This window comes from Equus asinus, chromosome 22, assembly GCF_041296235.1.
Source record: "Equus asinus isolate D_3611 breed Donkey chromosome 22, EquAss-T2T_v2, whole genome shotgun sequence".
Lineage (NCBI taxonomy): Eukaryota > Metazoa > Chordata > Mammalia > Perissodactyla > Equidae > Equus > Equus asinus.
Window position 1 is genome coordinate 52,051,551 of NC_091811.1, and position 27,412 is coordinate 52,078,962.

A 27,412-nucleotide genomic window follows, 5' to 3' on the forward strand; every position below is an offset into this window, starting at 1 on the left:
ACAGATGTCAGCTCAGGGTCAGTCTTCCTCAGCAAAAAGAGGATTGGTGGCAGATGTTAGCTCAGGGCCAATCTTCCTCAAAAAAAGAAAAAAGAAGAAGAAAAGAAAAGTAGACCATACAGATTTTTTGAATAAAGTATTTTGTAATTTCTTTAAATTACTACATTTATATCTCTCATATCTAGAGTAGATCTTTAAAGTTACAAATTACAATTTTTAAGTCTGGAAAAGTAACTTAAGAGAAAGCTACTTAGTGTCGCAGAATGTTCCCAGGCAGAGTACAGAGTTTGTCACTTTTATTCAGCTTGTAATGAGAGCCTTCAACCAGATCCTATCATTCAAATCTCTATTTCCATATAACCTAAGTAGGAAAGATATCTGAAAGCCAGTATGACAGGAGATAAGGGTAAAAGATTTAGCACCCTTTTGAATTCAACATTCGTAAATAATTATAAACCTTTAAGTTTAAAGGACTAAGCAACTCAACAGTAAAATTTAAGATAGTGAACTATCACTTTTTCAAGTCTCCCCTCCTTCCCCCCCCACCCCCGTCTTGGAGATAGAAAACATACTACTTCAGAAATCAGAGCCAAGGACTGGTTTGCTTGTACCATACAAATAAGAATATATTTTCTTGCAAATTCAATATATTTAATATAATTTATCTCCAGTCAGCTTTGCTATTTACATTATTAACTGGATCTGTTTTTAATAAAAACCAAAATAAGCTGTAGCAGCTCTAACCTTGCCACATCACACTCAGGTCAGCTGCACCAACATCAGCCACATGCCCATGACTTGCATGCGGCAACATATTCTTGCTCCGGGAGCAACCCCCACCTGGAAATAAAGATCACTAGCCAAAGCGAAAACGTAAGTTTGGCAGGGTACTTTTCATCGACATTTTTTGGTTTTCAAAACATTTCTTACTTGCTGATTATTAAAGTAAAGGAAACTCCAAAGATTTGTTCCAAAAGCTGCTGCACTGTAAGATGATCACTATAAGAATTAGAATTTTTAGGGCTCAAGAAGGTGGAAACCCTAGAAATACACTTTTTTTTTTTTTTTTTTTAACCAGAAGGGAAGGGGCTCTGCATGCCACAATCTGCAGAGTTCAGTTTTCTGTCTGTACTTGTCCTCACCTGTGAGGTCCCTGCACTGGTGTTACTAGCAGCAAGATCATTTAGAACCAGAACGTATGCCCTGCCAGGGCAGAGGAGTTCTTTAATTTTAAATGCATAAAATTTCTCATCTTTGCTTTTTATTTAAACCTTTGGGTAAAATAAAGTAACAGCCCCTTTTTAAACAAAACAAAACAAAAACCTTCTGGTCCATGAGGGTATCAATATTATGAATTATCTTCTTTCAAGTGCTAAAGAAGTGAATGTGCAAAGCTATTTGGTCTTAGAGAAAAAGAGAGAGAAAGGTTTTTGGAAATTAAAATGACACTGACACTGGTTCTGAGGAGGAACACAGCTCTGAGATGAGACGGTTTTTAACGAGATCCCAGGCGAAGCACTAAGCATTTCTTTCAATACCTTTTCACCTCCAAACCACTCAAACATTAAGAATAACAAGCTCTCAAACGCATTTCCAAAAAACGTTATGATCCTCATTTTCCAAGTGGTATTCTGAGGTACAGGAAGAAGGAGGGGTTTCCTCCACCATTTCTCAAGGAAGCAGAGCAGCAGAGAAAGAAAAAAACCAGGATTCTGGTACGGAAATACTCTCCTATAATACATTTTTATCACATTTCAGCCCTTTTTACTCAAATGCCTAAGGGAGCCTTAATCATCAAAATCTGTTAAGAGAAGAGAGAAAAGACAAGACACTTCAAGACTTTCTGGAATTTCCTAAGGCTTGGCCTCACTCCACCCCCACAAGTCCTCCTTCCTGTCAGCTGACAGCAGTAACTCTCATTAGTGTGAACGTCTCTTAAATATTCTCTGTGAATCTATAAACGTGTACTAATAAGAAAATAAGACTTTGGGGCTTTTAGTCAGTAGTCCATAGAATTTCTTTTCTCTGGCAAATTTTTTAAAGAAATAGAGTAAGTTAGGTCTCAAATGACAAGGAAAAAGCAGGATTTCCTGCCGCCTGGACTCATATTTTCAAGAAAAATTCTCTTTAAAAGTTGATTCTCAACACTGTAATTTACTGAAAGCCTCCCATCTCTCTTAGCCACTTCCTCCAACGTTTCAACTTTAACCTTCCTTCAGACTCTCTCATCTCTCCAAAGTCAAAGGTGGCGGGAGGATGACTTTTAGGGAAAAATGGGACTTTGCTGAACTATGCATGGGGATCATAGGGTGTAGACAAAACCTGGCCTTAATTTCTTAAAGAATTAAGAGAGAAACATTTCCTTCTCCAGAGACCCTCTTAGAAAAAATAGAACTCATTTAAGTAAAACAATACACACAGAAGGAGGATTTATTTCCAGCTGGTGGGATTTCTCTACATTTTCTGTATTTCTAAGTGTTCTACAAAAACTATATTTTACTCTTACAACTAGGAAAAAAAGGAAGGAGAGGTGATACTTCGTATTTATTAAATTAATATAAACAGATAAAAATGATCAAACCAAATGCTGATGAGGTTCTCGGGAATTAAATACGTCTTTAGTTGTGCTACTGGTGTGTTAAAATAGTATAATCTTTGAGAACAAACTGAAAATATGTAAGAAAAATGTTTAATGAATTATATCTTTTGACCATGATACCATCACTTCAGTGACATAGCCCTCCAAAAACAACTAAAAACAAAATGTTTCTGCCAAGACACTCAAGAGTTTTTTTTATTAGGCTAGAAATAATCCAATTACTGGGGAATGATGAAACCATATAATGAAATGCCATATTGCCACAAAAGGGTAACTACATAAACTAGGAAGATACACAGGTAGGTCTGTATAAAAAAGACCAAACAAAAGATAAAGCAAACAAAACAGCACACAGTGAGCAAAACCATGTAAAAACTAATTATTCAATGGTAAGGATATCACTGTGCACAACTGGTGGAGATTGCTCTTTTTTCCCCAGTTTACTTGGCTTTTTCTTCTGGTTTACTCTGTGTGTGTGAGATTTTTCAGATGACTATTTAATTCACGTAAGAAAAACAAACCTCCCAAATCCTTACGTTTCTAAGTGAAGAGTTTTAGTACAAATTTCTTGCATTCCAATTCATTTCTTCTCTTCATTGCCCTGATGTTTTATATACAGTTACAAGACTATAAAATGTGGGAAGAGGGAAGATAGAGAGCTAAAGTCTTTAAGAATACAGCTGTTGATATGTTCTAAATTTTTCGTGGTTTCCTTAGATTTCAAAGATATGTAAGGCCATGGCCAGTTGTTTTTATCCAATAAACAACTATTATAATATCCATGAAGATAGCGTTATATGGTGGAAGGGGTACTACACAATTTCAGTCCTTGTTCTGATATTAATTAGCCACATGACATTGGGCATATAAATTAACTTCTCTGATCTCAGCTGTTTCCATCTGTACAACAGGGATTTTAATATCCTAACTGCCTGAGGGCAGTAAGCTGGATTAAGTATCTCTTACAGTCCTTTATAGTTCCAGGATTTATGTCAACGATCTTGATAGAGATTTCTCGCTCACTGTAAGTCATCGATGAGTTAGACAGCTAGAGGAATCGACTAATATATTCAGCTGGATACACACCCATGTTGTCTAATCCAGGAGTGAGTCCAATAGCATGAAGACAAAGGTGGTGATATTTGGGGGGTAAATGAAGACTTTCTGGCCCCTCCAAACTTTAATGTAGACAACATTGATTAGAGAATGTTCCTAGAACCCTGACATTACTTTCCAACATGTTTTATTGTAATGAAACGGGCTAGAAACCAGTAAGTAGTTGGCATGAAAGTAAGCAGAAAAGGGATGACAGGTCTCCAGCTGGCACATCAAGGACAACCTCTAACAGTGAGAAAAATCAGAATTCCTCGAGTGGCATCTTTACACCTGGATCCATTATTATCTGACCACAAAAGACCAAAGAGTTACTAACCAAGGGTAAATAAAACAATTTATACTGGTATGAGGTCTTTACAAGAAATGATCCTCTATAGAAAGAAATCAGTCAAAATAAGTCTGAGAGCAGTCTTATTTACATTTTGAAATTACAGAAGAAGCTATAAACTATAGGTGAATATAATAAGCAGCAAAAAATTAGTTTTAATAGGATATATGAGAAAGACCGCATTGACAGAAAAAGATAATTCTTGTGTTTATTTAATAAAACTAGTTATCCATATTTAAAGCATTACCAATGTATCTACTGGAGGCTTAATGTTGGGTCAACTCAAGATTTATGATTCACTGATAAGCAAATTAAAGATATACCCTTCTACATTAGGATGACTATATCAGACTCCACAGTGACGTTGACAGTTATTCAAATCCCTTTACTTCCTAAGTCCATGTTAAAATTATGACTTGGGGCTGGCTCCGTGGCCGAGTGGTTAAGTTTGCGCGCTCCGCTGCAGGCGGCCCAGTGTTTTGTTGGTTCGAATCCTGGGCGCGGACATGGCACTGCTCATCAAACCACGCTGAGGCAGCATCCCACATGCCACAACTAGAAGGACCCACAACGAAGAATATACAACTATATACCAGGGGGCTTTGGGGAGAAAAAGGAAAAAAATAAAACCTTAAAAAAATAAAATAAAATAAATAAAATTATGACTGAAAAATATGCAATTAATACCAATTATGAACATCCTCAGAACTGTCTTCTTCTAGGAATATAATTCCAAATAATTTTATTAAAGATATTAAGAAAGCATAAGAAAACTCTTATGAAGATAACATTAAGAAGATAAAGGAACACATGTAGTTATTAATCAAAGAGGAGAAAATAAAATCTCATGGATAATTTTATAAGAATGTAGGGATTCCCTATGGACACCTACCCGTTCTTTGAGAAGGCAAATATAAATTGTTTCTTTGATGCAGATTATGGATGGGTTGGCCATGGCTAAAATTTCTGATGAACACAGATCAGACTTTAGCTTGGTTGCCTTATCTTCTCAAGGACTCACTCCACTACACCAACACATATACACTGTTAGGTACCACTGTTACGCAAAGCTCAACAAAGACCAAGTGTCACTTCCAGGAACTTACAAGAAGAAAACCACAAAAATGTTGAACGGGTTGAAGAAGGATGGTATTACTCTCATACTAACAAGTGCAGCTTTTGTTGGCATTTTGATGCTAGCCATTCGTATAATGATCCCAGTGATAAGAGGAACAGAAATTCTAAGGGAATTTCAAGGGTTTAGGAGAGACATAGCTAACAAGTGAAAAGTGGGATGGGACAAAGGAAACTTCCACTTTTACTTTAGATTCTTCTATTTTAGCTGAATCTACTGTTTTATCTTTGTAATATAAAGCAAGTTAACACAATTAAAATATGAATAACTGGAGGCATTAAAACATACCATGGAATAATGGGGAAAAAAAGGGAGAAAGAAAAAAACGTCTTTTCTAAACAGTTTTAATTCTATTCACTTATGGACAAAGTTATCATTACCTTCTCATTACTATCTCTTATCCTTTGTTAGTCCCCAAAGAGTGAGACAGTGAGTGTGTTTTAGGAAAGAGGGATTTTTGGTGAGGAGGTATTCTCTCTTCTCTTTCCTCTTTTCTTTCTTTTCTTTGAGGAAGATTAGCCCTGAGCTAACACCTGCTGCCAATCCTCCTCTTTTTGCTGAGGAAGACTGGCCCTGAGCTAACATCCTTGCCCATCTTCCTCTATTTTATGCAGGACACCTGCCACAGCATGGCTTGACAAGCCGTGCATAGGTCTGAACCTGGGATTCGAACTGGTGAAACCCGGGCCACCGGGTTGGAATGTGGAATGTACGAACTTAACCACTACACCACCAGGCCAGCCCCTCCTCTTTTCATTACCTAACTCCTCTCCTAGACGATGGAAACACTGCATGGAAGAAGCAGTAGTCAGCACCTGTGCAAAAGAATCAAGGGATATCCATATTCCAGCCTTATTTTCTTGCATTACATCTAACTGGGTCAATCTTCACCCAAAGAAAAGACAATAATTTAAATAAGTTATGAAGGAACAAATATACCATCCAAATATTTGGTCTTTATTCTACTGTTCAAGAATTTGTGTGAAACAAATATGTTAGGAACCAAACAGAAAGAACTGAGACTTAAGGAGCCTGTCATATGCTCCCTACATTGCTTGGTCACTCCTGGGCGTGAAACAGTTACTTAGTTTTTGAATAACCACATCTTGGCTTTTAAAGATTATAGATTCAAATGTCAATATGATGATAACTGAACTCTGGTTATAACTAGTTGATCAGCTATCATAAAAGGATGCCCAGAATAGTTACCTCAGCTACCTAAAACCCAGATCAACATATACTTAAAGTTAGGGATGTTGACCCACATTCAGTATATGTCACTGGGAGGTTTCTTTTTCCTAGTAATGATGATATGTTACATTAACTCATCCACTGTTCATTCACTCATAGGAAGTAGAACCATCATGTTCAACTAAATCATCTAAACTGAATAACCTGTCTATTCACCAAAGGTAGAAAATAAGTGAAGAATAACTTTTATTGATTCTTATTATTTATATGTTGAATTCTAAGCTTCTTTTCTTCCTTTTATTAAATAAACACTAAGAGTCAAGTCATTGTGCTGACCACTGGGGGAGAAAATATCATTACCTTGAAAGAAATTATAGACTGAAGGGTACAAAATTATATATAACTATTAAAGGAAGCATGATATAAGTGTCCAAAGAGAAGTAAAAAGAAAATTCTACAGGAGAGTGAGGAGGGTTAATTCATTTGGGAGAAAATGACGTAAGGCCTCACAGTCTTAATAGATCTTAAGGAGTGAGATTTCAAAAGGTAGCAATTGGGAGACAGGCATGAATACTTTAGAGAATGAGGAGTAATCCAGGGTTTGAGTATAAGATTGGCTATGAGAGTGGAAAGGTAGGCTGCGCTCAGACTGCGGAAAACCCAAATATTAAATATGGATTAGTTTGAGGCATCAAATTTTCTGATCAAGAGAGTAACATAATTTACAACTACGTTTAAAAAAATAAATAGCAACAGTGTGGAGGATGGATGGGAAGAGAGAAATGAAAGGCCAATGGGGAGGTTCAGGATAGAATGGCCCATACCTGAGAGAGGTATAGAGGGCAGACTTATTTAGATAGCTTAGTAAGTGATTGACTGGGAAGAGGAGGCAGGCAGAAGGAAGAACTGATTCCAAGCTTTACAGACTAGGAGATTTGGTGAATGATGATGCATTAATGGACACCAGGGGTAAGGCAGGTTTTGGCTGGAAAGATAATGGGTTCTTTTTTAGCCTTCTTGAATTTGAATGCCTAAGGGATATTCACAGAGATGTCTGATCTGCAGGCAACCAGAAAAGTATGGAGCTGAAGTTTGGGTTAAGAGTTCAGGATTAGAATCTATTTTGGGAATTCATCTCTTGGAGTCATGGAAAGAGATAAGATTACACAGGGAGAGAGGAAAAAACAGGAGCGCAGAGATCAGGAAGATAAGAGGACAAGAACAGAAACCATCTCAGACAAGTAGCAGAGAGACTAAGAAAAGTGGAGCTCAAACCACTTAACTGTGTCCCCTGTAAAAAACTGATAAAAAGATTTCCGAGGACATGACATTAGACCATGTATTTCTGTTATCCCGTGGTCCCTGACCTGGCTTAGCTAATTAGTTGAGATTCCATCTAGTTCTCTAAAATTCAATTATGGAACCAAAGACTCACATGATTTGTACCTAATATAGTCATTTGTCTCACTGAAGTACTAATTTGTTAGCTCTGAAGTATATATTCCTACTTGTATACTCTTGCTCCTAAAAGGAATCCTAGTGTCCCTACCATATTTCTTAGAGCTTCCTTCCAAAGATCCAATTATGCAACTCCTTGATTAAAGCGTTATCCATGATAAAGCTGAAATTTGGTAACAATAACCGTAACCTAGTTTCAAACTGATTAGTTATTCCTTAACCTAAAGTAGATAAAATGGTTTTTTAACGGTTTTATTGAAATACCAGACAAAACTTTTTAAAGTAATCTAGACTATTTCCAACATGGATAATGATGTTTAGAAACAGCTATAAAACAAGAGCAGCTGTGTTTTACACTTCCTAAGCAGTCCATTAAGTGACAAATGACTATTTAATCAGGAAGTTTAAAAAGGTGCCGAAAAAGTCCAGGTCAGTGTTAGAACCTCCCCCATCTTCCGACACTGTTAGCAATCAGGCTGCCCAGTACCATCAGAGATCTAGTAGGCTCTTTCTTTGTACGAGGGGTTTTTCTTCATTCTGACTGGCCACAAAGAGATAGGCTTGTTCTGACCCATCTCTCACCAGACATTTATGAGAAAAAAAGTCTCTCACTAGATCCTTACACATAATCAGCATTTTTGTTTGCTGCAGTCCCAGTCATTTCCTACCTTAGGCCAGTTTTGACATGCACCAGCCTTTTGCACTGAATCCACATTGTGCCTGCTGGCATGACATCAGCTGTCCTGCCCCTAACAGGGTCTGTGAGAAGGAGACTTACAATGGCGCTTTGAGTCACAACAAAGCCCCTTCCTCTCTATTTAGGATTTCTGACATTTTTTTCCTTCCATTTAAAATTCTTCTTCCCATAAAAAAAAAAAAATTTTTTTTTTTTTATTAAGACCATAAAGGAGAAAGAGGGAGTTGGCAGGCCTGAGAGGACTAAAAATTCAGAGAGATGAGAGTTTAAGAAAAGTCACAAAACTGCTTTGTGGTTGCAACTTTTGCCAACTGGTTTCAGTGTTAAAATAGAGATAAAACTCATGCACAGAAAAGGGTTCTAGGTTTGCAAAACTTTAAAAATTCTTTCTACATCCTCAATTAGATGATCCTTAAACACTCAAGAACTTTTCTGGGCAGGAAAGCTGCACGCAGTTTGAGTTAAGGGAAGAGACTAAGCCCCACCAAACGTAACTGAGGATTATAGGATGAGTTACCTAATTTTCATCTTAGAAAGAATGCTTCAAACCATTACTTCGCAAATGTAGGGATTTGGGCCACATATTTAGCTTTAAAAATTCAGCTTTCCCATCTAGATGGAATCTAGAGTAAACGATAGCTTTGCTTCCCGGCAGATCTGTTTATTTCATTATAATGACTGCTGTAACAAACCATCCCCATGTACAAAGCCAGCTATGCAGGAAAGTATGAGAAAATTGGAAAAATTTACCAGTTCTGCAGCCCTTGGATTGTTTTATAAGTCACCAGCATATGTAACTCATTTTCTAGTTAAGTAATTCCCTCTGGGGACCTGGTCTGCAATCCACACGAAGGATCAAATTTCATTAGCAGTTGTAGGAAAATGCAACCCTGTGGCATTTGCAAGTCAAAACTCCTGAAGGCTACAGGCTAGTCTGGCTATCTTCATTGATTTTTCCTGGGAGAGGATTTTAGCTGATAGAAAACATTTGTTGGAAGGCACAGATGAGGAAGTTGAGAAGAAGAGAAGGGATTCAGCTAGCAAAGAGACAACTAAGCCTCAGTCTTAATGTTAAACTCTGGCCTTAACACTCAGCCTGCAGCTGTGTCCAAGTGGAGAGAGATTCAGCAGTAATTCCACCCCCTCAAAGCTACAAACGACAAAAGGCACAGGAAGACAAATTAAAAGGGCAAGTGTACAAAAACACACAATCCAATCGGCATCAAACTCTCTTCATTTCTAGATATCAACCTGAATCCCAGTGTACACATGATTTCACAGGAAATTGGGTCAGAGACTCATAAATCTTAGCATCTAGGTAAAGAATTCGACACTTGTAATTAACTTATTTAACTTGAATCCAAAGACAAACTGACCACATGTTCGCCATGGTCAAACTGTCCAGATTAGAAAAACAGCTATGTTTAGTTACTGGAATTGGCTTTCTCGAATTCTAAACCCGGCCAGTCCTTACCTTGGTTTGAGTTGGTTCACCTTTCTCAAACATCATCTTCAGCCTGTTCAGCGGAACATTGTATTTCTCAATTTTGTTGGCAGCTTCTGTGTTTTCACTGATTTCAGGTTTTCCTACTTCATGCCTGGATTCTCCTAGACAATTTTCCATTTTTTTGCTTTCTGTTGAGTGGTCTTTAAGGTGCTCACTGTCCTCGAGGCGGGGATACGGATACTGTATAGGGGCTTCAGGAGGTGATCCGAGTCTAGGTCTGGGGTGGGCTCGTTCCTCTCGGTCAGCTTCAGCCCCAGAGGCAGAGTTGCTTGCCCGTTCAGCAGGAGGACGGCTGCCTCCGTGCCTGACCTCAGCGCTGCTGTTTTGCAGGGACTCTGTGGGAGACTCTGCTTCCAGCACTGGGTTCTCCCACTTCTTCTTTAACACAGTTAGGTTTCCCCGTCTAAAGTGCTGGGGGAGAGTTTCAGTGTTCTACAAGAACAAGAAGTAAATGCCAGTTATAACTTGCCTGCTGAAATATTCAAACATGTTGTTCTTTGCAAAATGAAAGTTAAAACTCCAAGCTGCTCCTGGTCCACTGGCGTTTCAGACAGACAGCTGGGAACAGTTACAGCCTTGCCACATGGAGAACGCACCCACCCCAGGAGAGGGAGAGGGGAAGAGAGAAAAAGTCAGGAGCTCAAGCAGGAAGTGATAAAACAGGATAGCCTTATAAGGACAAAATGAGAAGAAGGGAGAGCCCAGATCTAATGATAGTTACATTGGAGACAAGGGATTTTCATCCAAAAATTAATGAGGAAAACAAGAAAGAAAAAGCAAAATACTAGGTACTTTAAACAGTGTAAATATGCATTAATAAAAGTTCATCATTACATGCCACAAAATTACATGGTGTATCCTGTTTTTTTTTCTTTTAAATAAAACAAAGATACAGTATATACAGTATAGCAGAAACTACACAATACCAATAATTATGTATAGAAGCATCAAGGATTGAAACTATTTGTAAAAATTTAAAGAAGTCACCAGACTTTTACATGTATTTGCATAAATATTTCATCATATCCGATAATTTACATGCATATGAACAGCCAGATTTTATTTTTACCTAAGAACCTAATTCTCTCTTTTTCCTGCTCTTCTCTATACATTTGTCCATGTATAAACTCTCAGTTAACAGAAAATTCACTACTTTATAGATCCTTTGGTTGAAAAATATGTAGGCTGCATATGAAATACCACTACCCATTCTCTTGATTGAAGAAAACATTTACACATCTAAGAGAGGTCACTTTCACCTGGGTTAAAATGGAATTAATTTACACATATAAGACAGATTGAAAACAACCTGGCAATTGTGACGGTTGTTTGACACTAAAGAAAATATGCTTGATGAAGTTAAATTCAATGTCCTGTACTTTGAAAGTACTCCTCAATAAATTGAGCAGCACTACCTTCCCCAGAAACCACGAACTCCAATACCTGCTTGCCTTCCATTCCTGTAGTCTGTGACTCACCGGTTTTTCAAAGAAGAAAGAAAGGACAAACCACCTAGGACTGAAGACTTCGGGGAATTAAACAGGATTAGCAGCTATATTGGGAATTAAGTCTCTCACCCTATTACTCTTCTGAATACACTCTGAGAGCCACTTCATCAAGTAGCATCAAGGCTTAAAAAAAAGTTACAGAAGAACAACTGCTTGATTTTAGTGTTTAAATCTTTGCTGACTAGATGTTTTGTTGGAGGAAAAGCATGTATGCATCAGAGACAGAAGAAACATGAAAAGTTTTCTTGTTGGAAAAGAGAGAATGAAAAAACAGCTCCGGAAGCGGGCACTACCCTAACTGCCAGCAGCAGTCCCGGCTCTGTGCTACCTCCTGCCACACAACGGGGATGAGTCATCTGGGTCTCCGGCTTCACCTGCCCTGCCCTTGCCCTGCCCAAACAGGAAGGAGCCCTGAGAATCTAGTGGCATTTTACCTTGGTAACTGGACGCTACTTTTCTCAGAGACAGATCATGTGATCAAAGTATATTTATTGACATGGAAAGATGCTTATAAGATACTTCCGAGTGAAAAAAGCAAATTATAAGACAGCATGACCCCATTTTATAATATACATATATATTTCTAAATATAAGCATAGAAAAGTAGTTGAGTACAACCAGCAAGACCACAACTAGAATAGACAACTACGGACTGGAGGGCTTTGGGGAGAGGAAGGAAAACAACCACAAAAAAACAAAAAAAAAATGGAAAGAAAAGTAGTCTGGAAGAAAAGACATCAGGATGTTAATGGGTTATCTTTGGATCCCGGATTATGGGCATTTGTATTTTCTTCTTCTTTTTTTTTTTTTTTACAATAAATGTGCATTCACTGTGTAATAAGGAATACAAAAATAAAATTATACATTATCTTCATATCACAAAAAAACTTCTAAAGAACATTAAATAATTTTGGTGTTACGGTAAGCAGCTTGAAAATGGTCATTTCTACCTCACTTATCATGATGAGGAAGAGAAGGATTTGTGCGATGGTGTACCAGCAGTGTCACACACAAGGCCTGGGTGGAGGACATCCCTTAGAGGCCAAATGTGCTCTTTCATTCAAAGGAGCTCCTCAGGATACAAGTTCAAAAGTGCTGGGATGGGGACCAGAAGGGGAAGGCAGGGCTGTGTGGTCTGACGGCATTTAAGGCCCCACACCCTCAAATCACTGCGGGCAGCACTACCCAGTCCATGCCAGCTGTCCAGGTCTTTAGGACGCGAGGCAAGCAAAGATGGGGAAGAAGCAGTGGCTACAGTCTTTCTGGGGAAGAAAGAGAAGCGGGAAGGCACAGAACAAAAGCGATAACTAAAAGCAGTTTGGGCAGCACAGTGAAGAGTACTGAACTGAGACAGCCTGGGTTATCAGTGGATAATGGATTTTGAGCCCCTATATTTTCTTCCCTTTCTTTGTCTGTACTTTCTACAATGAACATGTATTACTTGTAAAATCCAGCTCTACCCAGCCAAGTGACCTTGGGCAAGTTTCCTAATTTCTGAAACTACCATACAGGGCTATCATGGAGAATAAATGAGACTGTACTAAAACATGTAGTGTAGTATTTGACATAAATAGGCACCTGATAAGTGGTGACAATTATTACTAAATGGGTGGCCCTCCCTACTCCTCCAGCCACACCTCACAATGGTGATCAACCACAGTACCCAGTCATCTCCCAAATCCTGAACTTGGGTTACGGTCTCTGATCGTTCTTTCTACTCTTCCTTTAGTCTCTACTGTTCCAAAGTGGGGGTGAGGGCACAAAATAAGGTGAAATTCTAGACAGTGTCATTTGTATCGAGGTTTTAACTTTTTCCCAAGTATTTCCTAGAATAAGGCAGTGGAAAGTCAAGGAGGCTGCAACTTTTCAAGGGCCTCATTAGTCGCTACACTATGACAGCGTCCTTTCTCAAGTGACATCCAGCATGCTGTTCATTCTACCCAGCACGGCTGAGAATCATGGCAGATGTTGCCTCTGGACCATAACTGGCTGCCTGAATCCAGATCAAGCACACCCAGGAGATGCAGGAGAACTCGACTTGGACCTGGGATGAGGCCCAGTTCTGTCATTCTGATATGTATGACCTTGGACAAGTCCCTTCCTTTCTTTGGGTCTCAGTTTTTCCACCTGCGAAACAAAGAGGCTGGGTCAAATGGGCTTTAATGCTGAAATCTTGGCAGGGGAATCTTCATCTTAAAAGTAGGAGGATATTTGGTAGGATACAGCCATGGGGTTGGAAACATGGTCTACCTGGATGTACAGCCTCCAAAGAACGGAAGAAATTCTCAGAAAAGTGGTATCCAGTCCTTATGGAGATGGGTGACCAAACAGCACAGATCTCAAGAAGTGGAATATTCCATGCTTGAAAGGAACCTGAAAATATAACTGCTAGTGGTAGTAAGGGTCTATGTTACTGTGTCCTGGGTGTAAGTGGAAGAAGAGAAAAGGAGGAGTAGACCTCTCGGAATCCAGGCTATCACGTAACTCGATCCCACTATTTCCTAAAGGAATAAATTTACCCACTTGCTCCTGAATATTTCTCTAACTTGCTTTCTACGGTAGAAGGTAAGATTCTTTCACATGGTCAGTCACTTCTATAAGTTGATATAAACATTTCTTCCTGTTCTTCAGGAGACAATCCGGACTTCTTACAAGTCTACTGGATCTTAAAAGCAACCCTCTGTCATTAGTGGAAAAACTGGTGAGATTTGAGTAAAGTCTGTAGTTTAGTTAATAGCATTGCACCAATGTTAATTTCTTAGTTTTGATAAATGTACCATAGTTATGTAAGATGTTAACACAAGGGGAAGCTAGGGGGAGGTATATGGGAACTCTCTGTACTATCTTAGTAACTCCACTGTAAATCCAAAATTATTTCAAAATAAAGTTTGTTAAAAAAAAATAATAATAATAACCCTCCTGAGGCCAGTCCAATGGTATAGTAGTTAAGTTCACGTACTCCGCTTCAGTGGCCCACGGTTTGAGAGTTCAGATCCTAGGCACAGACCTATACACTGTTCAGAAAGCCATACTGTGGTAGCATCCCACATACAAAATAGAGGAAGACTGGCACAAATGTTAGCTCAGGGCCAATCTTCCTCACCAAAATAAAATAAAATAAAATAAAGAGTAACCCTCCCTCAACTTTATATCTTCCTCTAGCTATTGCTGTTTCTTGCATTTCACAGTTAAGGGTCTTGAAAGCACAATCTGTAGTTGCTATTTCCACTTGATCACTTTCCATTCACTCTAATTCTACTACCAAAGACTTCTGAAGTAGCTCCAATCAAGATCATCAATTACAGGGGCCGGCCTGGTGGCCCAGTGGTTAAGTGCACACGTTCTGCTTCAGCGGCCCAGGGTCCACTGGTTCGGATCCCAGATGCGGACATGGCACCACTTGGCAAGCCAAGCTGTCATAGGCATCCCACATAGAAAATGGAGGAAGATGGGCACGGATGTTAGCTCAGGGCCAGTCTTCCTCAGCAAAAAGAGGAGGTTTGGTGGCGGATGTTGGCTCAGGGCTAATCTTCCTCAAAAAAAATTAAATAAATAAATAAAAAATAATTAAAAAACAAAAGGGGGCCAGCATCTGCTGCCAATCCTCCTCTTTTTTGCTGAGGAAGACTGGCCCGGAGCTAGCATCCATGCCCATCTTCCTCCACTTTATATGTGGGACGCCTACGATAGTATGGCTTGCCAAGCAGTGCCATGTCTACACCCAGGATCCGAACTGGTGAACCCTGGGCAGCCGAAGCGGAATGTGCGAACTTAACCACTGCACCACTGGGCCAGCTCCTGCTGCCATTCTTACTTCCTCTTTTTCTCTTAACCTTCAGAATAAACCCTGACCACTTGCCATCACCTATATATCTACTACTCCAGTCCAATCCATTATCATCTCTTGCCTAAATCATTACAATTATCTCCTAATTGGTCTCCAGGCTTCTGCCATTTTTCCTCTAGTCTCTTCCTCCTCTCTTTTGAGGAAGATTAGCCCTGAGCTAACATCTGCTGCCAATCCTCCTCTTTTTGCTGAGGAAGACTGGTCCTCAGCTAACATCTATGCCCACCTTCCTCTACTTTATACATGGGATGCCTACCCCAGCATGGCTTGCCAAGTGGTGCCATGTCCGCACCTGGGATCTGAACCAGTGAACCTTGGGCCGCCGGAGCGAAACGTGCGCACTTAACCGCTGCGCCACCGGGCCAGCCCCTCTTCCTCCTCTTTTTAAAATTTAAGTCAGATCACATCACTTTTTTGCACACAAACCCTCCAAAGGTCCTCATTCGATCAGTTACAGTCCAGGTCCCCACAATGGCCCTATATGACCTTGTTCTTCTCATTCCTCAGACAAACCAAGAACATTCCTGCCTCAGGGCTTTTGCATGTGCTCTTGTCTTCTGCCTGAATCATTCTTCTCCCTGGCTCATGTCCTCAGATATCTGCTCAAATGTCCCCTTAGCGGAGGCTTTCCTTGACCACCCTACACTCTATCCCTCTCACCTGCTTCATGTTGTTTCATAACTCTAATCACCACCTGACACAATTTCTATATTGTCTGTCTCCCCCACCAGAACGGGAACTCCATGGTGGCAGAAATTTATTAGTGCCTGAAACAGTGCTTGGCACATAGTAGGTACTCCGTGAATAATCGCTAACTGAATGAGTGAAAGAAGGAAGGAGGAAAGGAAGAAGGGGAAAAATAACAGGCAGAAGAGAGGAGGAGGAAAACAAAGAAACGAGCAGTTGAGTGAAATGATGGTCGCTTTTTCTGACAGTGCACCAGAGAGGATCCGTTTTTGAATTACAGGAAAATTAAGCCACAGACCTGGTCAGCATCGCCCCTTAGAGAGAACAAAATGATGGGGGCACGCTATGTACTAATTTAAATAGGTTAAGTACTGAAAATTGCCAGGGGGATGCTTTTGTAATGCTGGCCAAATTACAGAATTCTTGCCCAAATATGTGAGGTTTTTTTTTCCTTCCTAAGATTAAATCAAGTAAGATTTCAAAAGAAATCTACTATCAGCCCAGCTGGAAGTTAGCCGGCGGGGAGAGGAAGGAATGGGTACAAGCAGAGAGCTTGTTCTGAGGTTTTAGCCTTTGATGGATCCTGTGACCAAGAGACTGGCCAACTAGACCAGGTCCAGAAGTTTGCTTTAAACAAAGAACCTAGAGGATGACAACAGATGCACAGCTGCTACCATTTAAATGCAGAGCTATAGAAATTCTCGTTGTTTGATTTGGAAAAAAGGATGGCAGCCTAGGAAGCCCTGTATGCCCATTGGAGCAGACTAACTTCAGGCAAAGCACTTGGCCTTTTGTCCTTTACTCAACTCGGGGGTGGGAGGGAGGGGGGGTGGGGGGGGGAAGTGGCTCAAAAGGAGAACTTTAGTGAAAAAATAAGATTCCCTGCACCTGAGCCAAGTTCTCCAGAGCAAATGGCTCACCGATCAGACCAGCTGGCATCAACGCCTGACAGGGCTGACACGGAGCCCAAGCCCCACAGAGGCTGCAGGTGGCTGGGCCACACAGGCTCCACTCACGGAGTTCCACATGCCGCAGGGCTTCTGAATACTTACATTTCTCCTCTTTTCCATGCTTGCTTCTTCAGCTGCTTTCTGGTACCTTAAGAGAAGGGGGGAAAAGAGAAGGTCCTCAAATTAAACTTACATTTTTACTCTTTCAAAGAAAACCACTTCTGCCTACCTATTTCTGCCGGCAATTGTCTTTAATCGACTCCAGCAGAAGAGGCAGAGAATCAGAGCAGCCCTCATTTCCTGCGCTGTTCCAGTCATCTGCTCTGATATAACAGAAAGACGCAAGTTGATGAGGTCAACTCAGGGAAGTAACTGGATGGAGCAGAAAGTCTGGGATCTGAGTCCCAGTTTCATCGCTTATTAACTGTAATCTCCGGCAAGTCACTTAACCTCTCTAAGCCTCCGTTTCCTTATCGAAAATGGCTTTATATATCTACTTTCAGGGTTACTGGGAAGATTAAATGAGATCATGCGTGTAAAAATGCTTTGGAATTAGTCAAAGGATATAGCATTGCATTAATCCTAGGATGCACATCTCCCTCACATTATTGCCTTTGAAATCTTACAATGCTCGTCAGTCAAATGATGCAGAGGTAGTCATACTGCCTCCAGACCACCAGGCCAGCCCCAACCCTGGTCCTTTTAATTAGCAGTATTTTTTCTTAGTGATGCAAAAAATAGTGGCCTACAGTCCGTGGCATCTTAGATTTGATCAACAAGCATAAATAATTTTATTTTTTTTAATTTTTAAAAATTTTAAACTATTTTTTATGTTTTTGGTGAGGAAGATTGGCCGTGAGCTAACATCTATTGCCAATCTTCCTCTTTTTGCTTGAGGAAACTTGTTCCTGAGCTAACGTCTGTGCCAATCTTCCTCTATTTTGTATGTGGGTTGCTGCCACAGCATGGCTAGATGAGCAGTGTGTAGGTCCACACCAGTGATCTGAACCCACAAACCCCAGGCTGCCAAAGTGGAGCACGTGAACTTAACCACTATGCCACCAGGCAGGCCCCCAATTTTTAAAAAATAAAAAATATGGGATAATATTATACATACTATTCTGCATCTCCTTTTCACCATTTTAGAATAGCTAAAGTTTTCATTCAAGAAATATGTTCTTGGGGCTGGCCCCGTGGCCGAGTGGTTAAGTTCGCGCGCTCCGCTGCAGGCGGCCCAGTGTTTCGTTAGTTCGAATCCTGGGCGCGGACATGGCACTGCTCATCAGACCACGCTGAGGCAGCGTCCCACATGCCACAACTAGAAGAACCCACAACGAAGAATACACAACTATGTACCGGGGGGCTTTGGGGAGAAAAAGGAAAAAATAAAATCTTTAAAAAAAAAAGAAATATGTTCTTGGGTGCCGGCTCCGTGGCCGAGTGGTTAAGTTCGCGTGCTCTGCTGTGGCGGCCCAGGGTTCGGATCCTGGGCTCAGACATGGCACCTCTTGTCAGGCCACATTGAGGCGGCATCCCACGTCCCACAACTAGAAGGACATGCAACTAAGATATACAACCGTGTACGGCGGGGTTTGGGGAGATAAAGCAAGGGGGGAAAAAACAGATTGGCCACAGTTGTTAGCCCAGGTGCCAATCTTTGAAGAAAAAAAAAAAAAAGAAGTATGTTCTGGGGCCGGCCCAGTGGCGTGGCAGTGTAAGTGTGCACGTTCTGCTTCGGCGGCCCGGGGTTCACCAGTTTGGATCCCAGGTGCAGACATGGCACCGCTTGTCAAGCCATGCTGTGGTAGGCATCCCACATATAAAGTAGAGGAAGATGGGCACGGATGTTAGCTCAGGGGCCAGTCTTCCTCAGCAAAAAGAGGAGGATTGGCAGCAGATGTTAGCTCAGGGCTAATCTTCCTCAAAAAAAAAAAAAAAAGCAGTGAAAGAAATAACCAATAGAGACATTAGTTCCTGCTCTCAGACAGCTTACAGTTTAGACAGTAAACATATAAGCACACAAATATATCCAGTCATATGCCTCATAACGTTTCATTCACTGATGGACCACATATAGGACGGCAGTCCTCTAAGATTAGTACCATATAGCCTCCGTGTGTAGCAGGCTATGCCATCTAGGTTTGCGTAAGTACACTCTATGATGTTCACACAACGACAAAATCACCAAACAACACATTTCTTAGAACGTATCCCTGTCATTAAGTGACACATGGCTGTATATATACACACACATATACAAACATATATATATACACATGTACATACACACACATATATGGTGATAAATCCTTCAAAGAAAAAGAGTATTATTAAACAACCTAACAGAGAAACCAAACTGAGAAGGCAGGGGGTGGTGTGCGTGTGTGTGTGTCAACAAAAGCCTCTCTGAGGAAATAACCTTTAGGCTGAGATCTGAAGTTTAGCCAGAAGGAGTTAGCCAGGCAAAACAAGGTGAGAGAAGTATTCCAGGCACAGAAAAAAGGCACAGAGAAAGGCCCCAAAGCAAGAAAGCATCTCATGCGTATAAGGTACACAAAGAACTCCAGTGTTGCTGAAGCACACCCGGAAAGGGGGAGGGCAGGAGAGGATGCTGGGAGGCAAGGGCTTTGCAGGCCATGCTAAGGATTTTGAATTTAATCCTAGGTACAATGAATGGGCATTGACATAATTCATGTTTTTAAAAGAGTGCTCTGGATGCTGTGTGGAAAATGGAGTGGAGGGGGCTGAGAATGGAGGTGGCATCAGTGAGAGATGATGATGGCTTGGCCCAGGGTGGTGGCATTGGAGACAAAGAAAAGTGAATAGATTTAAGATATATTTCAGAGGTAGAACCAATAGGATTGGTAACCAGGGGAGTGAGAAGAAGCCAAGAATGATTCCCAGGTTTCTGGCAGCTGAGTTGATGGAAGTACTGTTTACTGGGATGGAGAATTATGAAGGATGAACAAATTTGGGGATGGGGAAGATCAAGAATTCAGTGAGCCATGTTAACTAAAACATCCACTTTGTGGTGGCAGTGATTACACACATGTGTCTAGAGCTTGGAAGAGAGAGCTGAGCTAATAATATAATTTTAGGACTTGTCTGCCCACAGATGGTCTTAAAGCCAGGGGAGATCACGGTATCATCCACGAAGAGTGTGTAGTGCCAGAAAAGGCCCAGAATTCGGTCCTGGAGACTCTTAACATTTAGCACTCAGAAGAGAAAGAAGAGGTGATCAGACAGAATGATAAGGAACAGACAGAGAGTTAGGAGGAAAACCAGGAGACTGCCAGATAAGCCAAGAGAAGAAAATACGTGGGAAGAAAGAAGTGGTGAGAAGTCATGGAAGACAAAGGCCAACAAACATCTCAATTTAGCAACACAGAACCCTTTGCTAACCCTGGCAATGCTCTTCCATTATAAATATAATTAATTAACCCATAGTCCTTTTAATGGGCATTTGGATTGTTTCCAGTGTTCCACCACTACAAATAGTGCTTTGGTGAATGTCCTTGTACATTATTTTTTCCCATTTGGACTAATTTATCTGTCTGAGAGAGACCCTAAAAATGGAAAGGCAGAAGCACAGTGGATTATAGCTAGAAAGGAACTTAGACCAGCCTTGAACTTGTGTTTCCACACCCCTTGGGTAATCACCTACAGTACATTACAGTAATAATACAATATATGAAAGCCAGAGCCAATCCGCAGACAGGTTTATTCTTAGCCAATTGTTTTCCAAGGCAAAGTATTTACACTGTGGTTAGTTGGTTAAATAAGCTCAGAGGTTTCCCTTCTCTTTACTCTCCTAAACAGAAATATAGATTTTTTTTTTCTTCTCCCCAAAGCCCCCCAATACATAGTTGTATATTCTAGTCGTAGGTCCTTTTAGTTCTGCTATGTGGGATGCTGCCTCAGCGTGGCTTGATGAGCAATGTTAGGCCTGCATCCAGGATTTGAACCAGTGGAACCCTGGGCCACTGGAGCGGGGCGCACGAACTTAACCACTCAGCCACAGGGCCAGCCCCCAGAAACACAGATTTAAAGAAAGAAGATCAAAATAGTTTTCATCTTCAGTCCTGTCCTTTTAGCACTGAGGCATCCATAAGACACAGGTGTAACTCGCACTCAAATATCACTATGCTTTATTTGTAATGAAGTACTAGCTAAAGAGTAGATACACGGGGAGAAATGTTCCACACCACTGCTTTCTTCCTAGTCAGGTCCTTGGTAACTTTACATCTTATACTCTCAGAATGCTAAGAGATGCTGAGGTGCAATACTTCTGAATTTAGTGTTAGACCAGGATTCAGGCCTCAGACTTTCCTCAAAGGCATTTAGGGCAACTAGCATCATTCTGACACAAAATATGAAGGTCACTGATTTGGGGATGAGAGGAAGACATTTTGAAGATCCAAATTTGAGGGAAAAAATATTTGCAATGAGATTTCTAGAATTAAAATCTCATCCCTCTTCCCTTCCCAGCTCATCTCGTCCTCCAGTCTCCTTTTCTTCACATACAGAATTTAATCTTGCAACTGCTCATTAATGCTCAGCTGGGAGGCAGGCAGCTGATGGAGGATGCTAAAATTATCTGGGGGGTAATAACAGTGTCGCAAACTTTCTGAGGCCAGAAAACAGAGTTCCTGAGCCATGACTCTTGCTTGTATGCCCTCAAATAGAGCAAAGGGGACACAGAGCCAAGAAAGGGAAAATGGAAACTCCCAAGTTTTAGGCAATGCATTTTCTTCTGGAACAATTTCACCACTAAAATGTTACAGAGAAGCAAATAAGTTAACCAGGGAGATCTAGACGTTAACCAGGGAGGTCAATTTTTTCTTAATGAAGAACAGTCACAGTAAACTAAATACAGATCCTGTTCTTTTTTGGGACTATGGAATGGGTAAAGTTATAACAAGAGTGGGAGGAGCTGTGACATGGGGGAAGGGATCTGTGTGCTGGATTCAGCTCTGCCACTATCTTGGGGTGTGGACTTCAGTCATAATTGCTAGACATCAAGTTCCTTATCTGTCACAGGAAAGGGACAAAGGTTAGCCAGATCAGTGGTTTTTAAATTCTTTGAGCTGCAGAATCCTCTTTTCAAGTGATATCTTATTTAGAACCTAACATATAAAACGGATCAAAGCAGGACTGCTGGGGCGGAAGGTTGCAGACTCAGCCCTTTAGATCTTCTCGTCTTCCCAGAACCGGCCCCTGAGGTTCCTCTGAAGAACTCAATTAAGATAGTTGGGAAACCACTGGGCTAGGTTCCCTTTAATGCCAAAAATGTATGAGTCAAAGAGGAATCTTCTGCAAAGAAAACAACTTCCACCAAAAGAGCCAAATTTTAATCAAGCAAAGGATTATGTTACGCTCAAGTCAATGGTGAGTGAAACCAAAGCTAGCCATTCAAACTGGCCCAGGAATAGGACCTTCCTGACCTCAAATTTAATGATTCATGTAGTACAGAGGTTTAGCAAAAGAAGCCTGTAGCTACAAAGTACTCATGAAACACAAGCTCTGATGCTAGAAAAATTACTCTTATGTACAGGGGCCTGCCCGGTGGCGAAGTGGTTAAGTTCACATGTTCCGCTTCGGAGGCCTGGGGTTCACTGGTTCGGATCCCAGGTGTGCACTTACGCACCGCTTGTCAAGCCATGCTGTGGTAGGCGTCCCACATATAAAGTAGAGGAAGATGGGCACAGATGTTAACTCAGGGCCAGTCTTCCTCAACAAAAAGAGGACGATTGGCAGGGGATGCTAGCTCGGGGCTAATCTTCCTTAAAAAAAAAAAGAAAACAAAGAAAGAAAAAAACCTCTTATGTACATGTAAATGTAAAATGTATTGTTAACAACTAGAAAGTAAAGCTGACCTAATTCTACAAACATCAGCCAGATTAAGCTTCCTCCAATACCACTTTGCATTAGTCTCTGATCAGCAAACCTCCTAAGGTTTCCTATGGTCTCTTAACTAGGCCTGTATAGGATTTACTAATTCCAAACCCCATAATAGAGAGCGTTTCAAAATAAGAGAAAATCAGGTCACTAGGTATTGAGAGTAGACATGTGTATATGCTTTGTGGAATACAGTCCTGCAGTCCCTTTGGGAACCTAGTGAGTGAGCTTTAAAAGCTTTAAGAAATATCAGAAATATGTCTCTACCGAGTATGAAACCTGGAGAAGAAATCCAGGCTGGTTCGCTGGTTTTCACTGTCTTAAGTGCACCTCATGGCCTGTCCTACTTCTGTGCCTCACCTCCTGTTCCCCTTCCCCTGTGACAAGTAAAAATGGCAAGCAATAGGATATATTGGAGAATATGAGGAAGCCATGTGGTATAAACCTAATTTGGCCTGACCTTGTCTTTCCAAAAGGGCCTGACCGAGGCCGTTGAGCATGCATTGTATATCTGCTTTAGAGATTCCCTATGGCAAGAGCAAAGGCCCTTGAGATAAAGGTGCAACCTCCCTCCCCCTCCCAACTTTGGCGTCTCCTTAAGGATTAAGCATCTTTCCTTAGGCTAGAAACTGATTGCTGCGCTCACCTGTGACTGCCCAGCTCGAGACAATAGACTTGCCTCCTGCTACGCCCACCCAAGCCCACCAAGATAGCAGACCCACTACCTGCTGTGTCCATCAAGCGCTGTGCCGACAGGGCAATCTTGTGACTATTGTGGGAGGGACATTTCAATCATATGTAAAGCACCCTCTTTGGGGGTATATAACCACTCTGTACACCTCATTTCTTTGGTGCCCTTTCTTCCTCCGGGAAGAAAGGCCCCGGGCCATGGTCCTCAGATTTCCGCTCAGAATAAACTCACCTAAATTTTCATTTATAGATTGGTTATGGATTATTTTCATTGACACCTGCAATGTCACCACCATCCTCCCAGCCTACCAAATAAAATTCTATTCATCCTCCAAAACCAGTTCAATGTGTTAGAATATATGTATCCGATTTCTTCTAATACTAGACAGAAACAAATCAAAATATTAACTTGGGCAGGTTACTCTCTGCACCTCAGTTTTCTTAACTATAAAACAGGGATAATGTCCCTTCCTTATACAGTTTTTGTTAGGACTACAAATACAATCATGTGTCGCTTGACGACGGGGATACGTTCTGAGAAATGCATCGTCAGGCGATTTCCTCGTTGCGTGAACATCATAGAGTGTACTTACACAAACCTAGACGGTATAGCCTACCATACACCAAGGCTACGTGGTGCTAACCTTATGGGACCAGCGTTGCATTGTGGTTTGTCATCGACTGAAACGTTGTTATGCAGTGCTTCGTTATAGTATCTGCTTCTACCAAGAGTCTAGCATAGCGCCTGGTACATTGACTCTGATTAATGGGTTCAGGATTTACAGTTGTGCAGAATTGCCATTTGCTCTTATAATCTTCACAGAGAAAAGACAGTCAACCTACTATGCTATGAGAAGGTGACCTCTAAGGTCCTTTTGCACTTTCTCTCTACAATATTAAGAAGGCCTCTAAGACGAACAGCTTTTTCCAACTTCCTAACTCTCATCAGTGCTATTACAAGACCCAAATCCTCTATCTTGAGAATTGGCTGGCTTGGACAATGAGAGAATAAAGGAGTGAGTAGAGAACTGAAGAAGGGGTGAGAGTGACTGACCAAGTTAGGCAGGGAACGAAGTGAGGCCAGGAAGGGGACTGACATCCACGGCCTGGGTGTCCTGGTTTGGCCAAAGAGCAGGGTCAGTGGAAATAAGAGACTGGAACAAGTGGAAAGCTCTAAACAGAGAGGAGGTGTTCCCAATGCACATTTCAGGGATGGACTCTGAGTGATGGTAAGGCTGGGACTGGATGCAGGGGCATGGGAGGCTCGTGCAGGTTAGAGAAGTAGTGAAGATCAAGAAATCATGAGTCCAGGGTATCACACAGGTCATTTATGTGGACCAGTGATTTTTCACTGGAGGCACTAGTGGCTCCAAGGGACATTTGGAAATGTGTAGAAATCTTGTTGGGATTTCTCTCTCACCCCCTTTTCTCTTTTTTGATTGTCACAGTGTCATGGGGTGCTACCAGCATTTGGCGGAGAGCAAGATGATGAAGACCCTGCACAAGGAAGATCTGCCTCATCCAAAATGCCAACAGCATCCCCCATTGAGAAACACTGAGAAGAGAATGAAGCTAGAAGCTAGTGTCCCCAAGAAGGAAGGAGCTTGGCCTGGAGGCTGGTACACCGCTGCAATGAAGGGGAGGATAAGAAGAGTAGAGTATAATTAGATGTGAGCCTCAAAGCATAGGTTGAGAGCTTCAGAACAAGGCACGAAAAACAACAGATGGGAAACAGCAGTGGAGATGTTGAGGAGTAGCAACCCTGACTCCTGGTCCCAGAATCTTCCAGGGAAGCATGTGCAGAAAGAGCAGGCAGCCACTACCCAGAGACAGATGCACGTAGAGGGGAAGCCAGCTGCAGTTAAAGAGAGGTGGGGCTAGGGAGGGGGAAAAGGGTAAGAATGTGGAGAAGTTTCTCTGCAAAACAGGGAGTTTCCAAGTCCCATTAATCACATCTCAACACTGTCTCAGATCCTTCTTTTGCTTTCCATTCCTGCTGCCCCTCACCCTCAACAGCTTTCACTTGGGTTCTCAAGAATGCCTTATAACCTGTCTCCATACTATCAATCTCTCACCTTTCCAGCATACCTTTTACCCTGTTGCCAGAAGCATCTTTCTAAACTACAAGTCTGATCACGTCATTCTCCCTGCATGAAAACCTTCAATTGTTTCTACTGTTTATCTAACTAAATCCTAAACTTAGCACGGCATTCGAGGCCTTCCATCATCTGGCCCTAACTGAACTGTACCGGTCCCTTCTCCCTTTTATATTTCTCCATGCCAGACGGCTTGCTTTCCTATTCCCTTTATTCCTGTTCAGTTTCCACAATCCTTTGCTTGAACCTATCATAAATCTTATTCATTCTGCTTTATATTCAAGTTCACTGCTTCGAGTTCACAAGTCCATCTCTTCTACAACCAGTGCTTCCTAAACTTCCCGGAAGGTAAAAATCACCCGGGATACTTGTTAAAAACACAAATTCCTGGGCCCCATTCCAGACACAACAAATCAGAATCCTTAGGGAAGAGGCCTGGGAAGCCATTATAGGATGATTTTAAACACGTCAAAAAATATCTTTGACACTCCTCCCATTAAAAGTAGAGTCAAATTCCCCAAATTTTATTTTTATGTTAACTTGCTTATCAAATTTTTAATGGATATGTGTTGTCTTGGTCAAATGTGTACGACTAGTCATTGTTAAGTATGGCTCGTAGCAGAAAAAAAATGTTAAGGACTCAGAGTAGGGTAATCAAAAAACTTTTAAAGCATAAGTATATCACATTAGGATAAAGTCGTATGGAGAAAGTGAAATGGAAACTGAGTTAAAAAGAAAAGGAACAAGTAAAATTTCTGCCAGTTAAAAAAAGAGTTTATTTGTGTATTTTAAAAAATGGATGATGATGGGTATCAAATCTCTGTGGTATTTAGATTCCACTGGATATTTTAAAAGTGATGCTACGACTTTTAATTAAAATATCAATATTATTATTCAAATTACTATTTAAATACAATATCACTATTTAAACCTAAGGAAAAAAAAAAAAAGTAGAGTCAAATTCCCCTCTGTCTAAATATGAGCCAGCCCTAGAGACTCGCTTCCAATGAAGAGAATGTGGCAAAAGTGATAACTTCTGAGGCCAGGTCATAAAAGGCAACACAACCCCTGACTCCCTTCCTCCTTTTTCCCTCCTTCTGTCTCTGGACACTTGCCCTTGGAACCCAGCCAACCAAGCCAAGCAGCCACATGGAAAGGCCATGTGTAGGTGTTCCAACCACAGCCCCAGCTGAGATCCCAGATGACTGCCAGCATCAACCGCCTGACTTGTTAGTGAGCCTCTAGACGACTACGCCCCCCAGTCTTTAAGCCATCCTGGCTGATGCTGATGTAAACCCTGCCCAAACTGGAGATTCACAAGCAACATAAATGTCATTATGTCAAGCCACTAAAGTTTGGAGGTTTTTTTTCTCATGTGGCAAGAGATAACGGGAACACTATATTATTAATAAGTACTCCATGTGATTCTTAAGATGAAGGAAGTGTGGGGACTTCTACTATATAAACTATACTAAACTATACTGTTAAGTTCCTTGAGGTGAGGGACTAAGTCTTAACAACGCTCCAGATCTCAATGCTTTTTTTCTGAAATATCTTTATTGATTTTCTTTTTTTGATAAGACTAATGCATGTTGGATATAAAAATAAAGCAATTTAAAACGCATAACGTAGAAGGCAGAGGCCTATGCAGTCTCACCCCACCTTCACTCCACCTTAAACAATAACCAAGGTCAACAGTTTGGAA

At 41.1% G+C, this 27,412-nt stretch overlaps 1 protein-coding gene across 5 annotated transcripts in view; it reads right to left on the reverse strand.

Moving 5' to 3' along the window:
- The window catches only part of LIMA1 (LIM domain and actin binding 1), a 79,518-nt gene that overhangs the window by 22,296 nt on the left and 29,810 nt on the right, over positions 1–27,412 (reverse strand). For 4 of the 5 annotated variants that reach the window (XM_014862870.3, XM_014862868.3, XM_070494026.1 and 1 more), the window contains exons 3-4: positions 17,126–17,171; positions 9,999–10,463 (exon numbers count right to left, since the gene is read on the reverse strand). In XM_014862870.3, coding sequence (XP_014718356.1) covers positions 9,999–10,463; positions 17,126–17,171 — 511 coding nt within the window. Of the gene's footprint in view, positions 1–9,998; positions 10,635–17,125; positions 17,172–27,412 lie in introns of those variants that run through there. The other variant, XM_070494028.1, reaches the window with a different exon arrangement.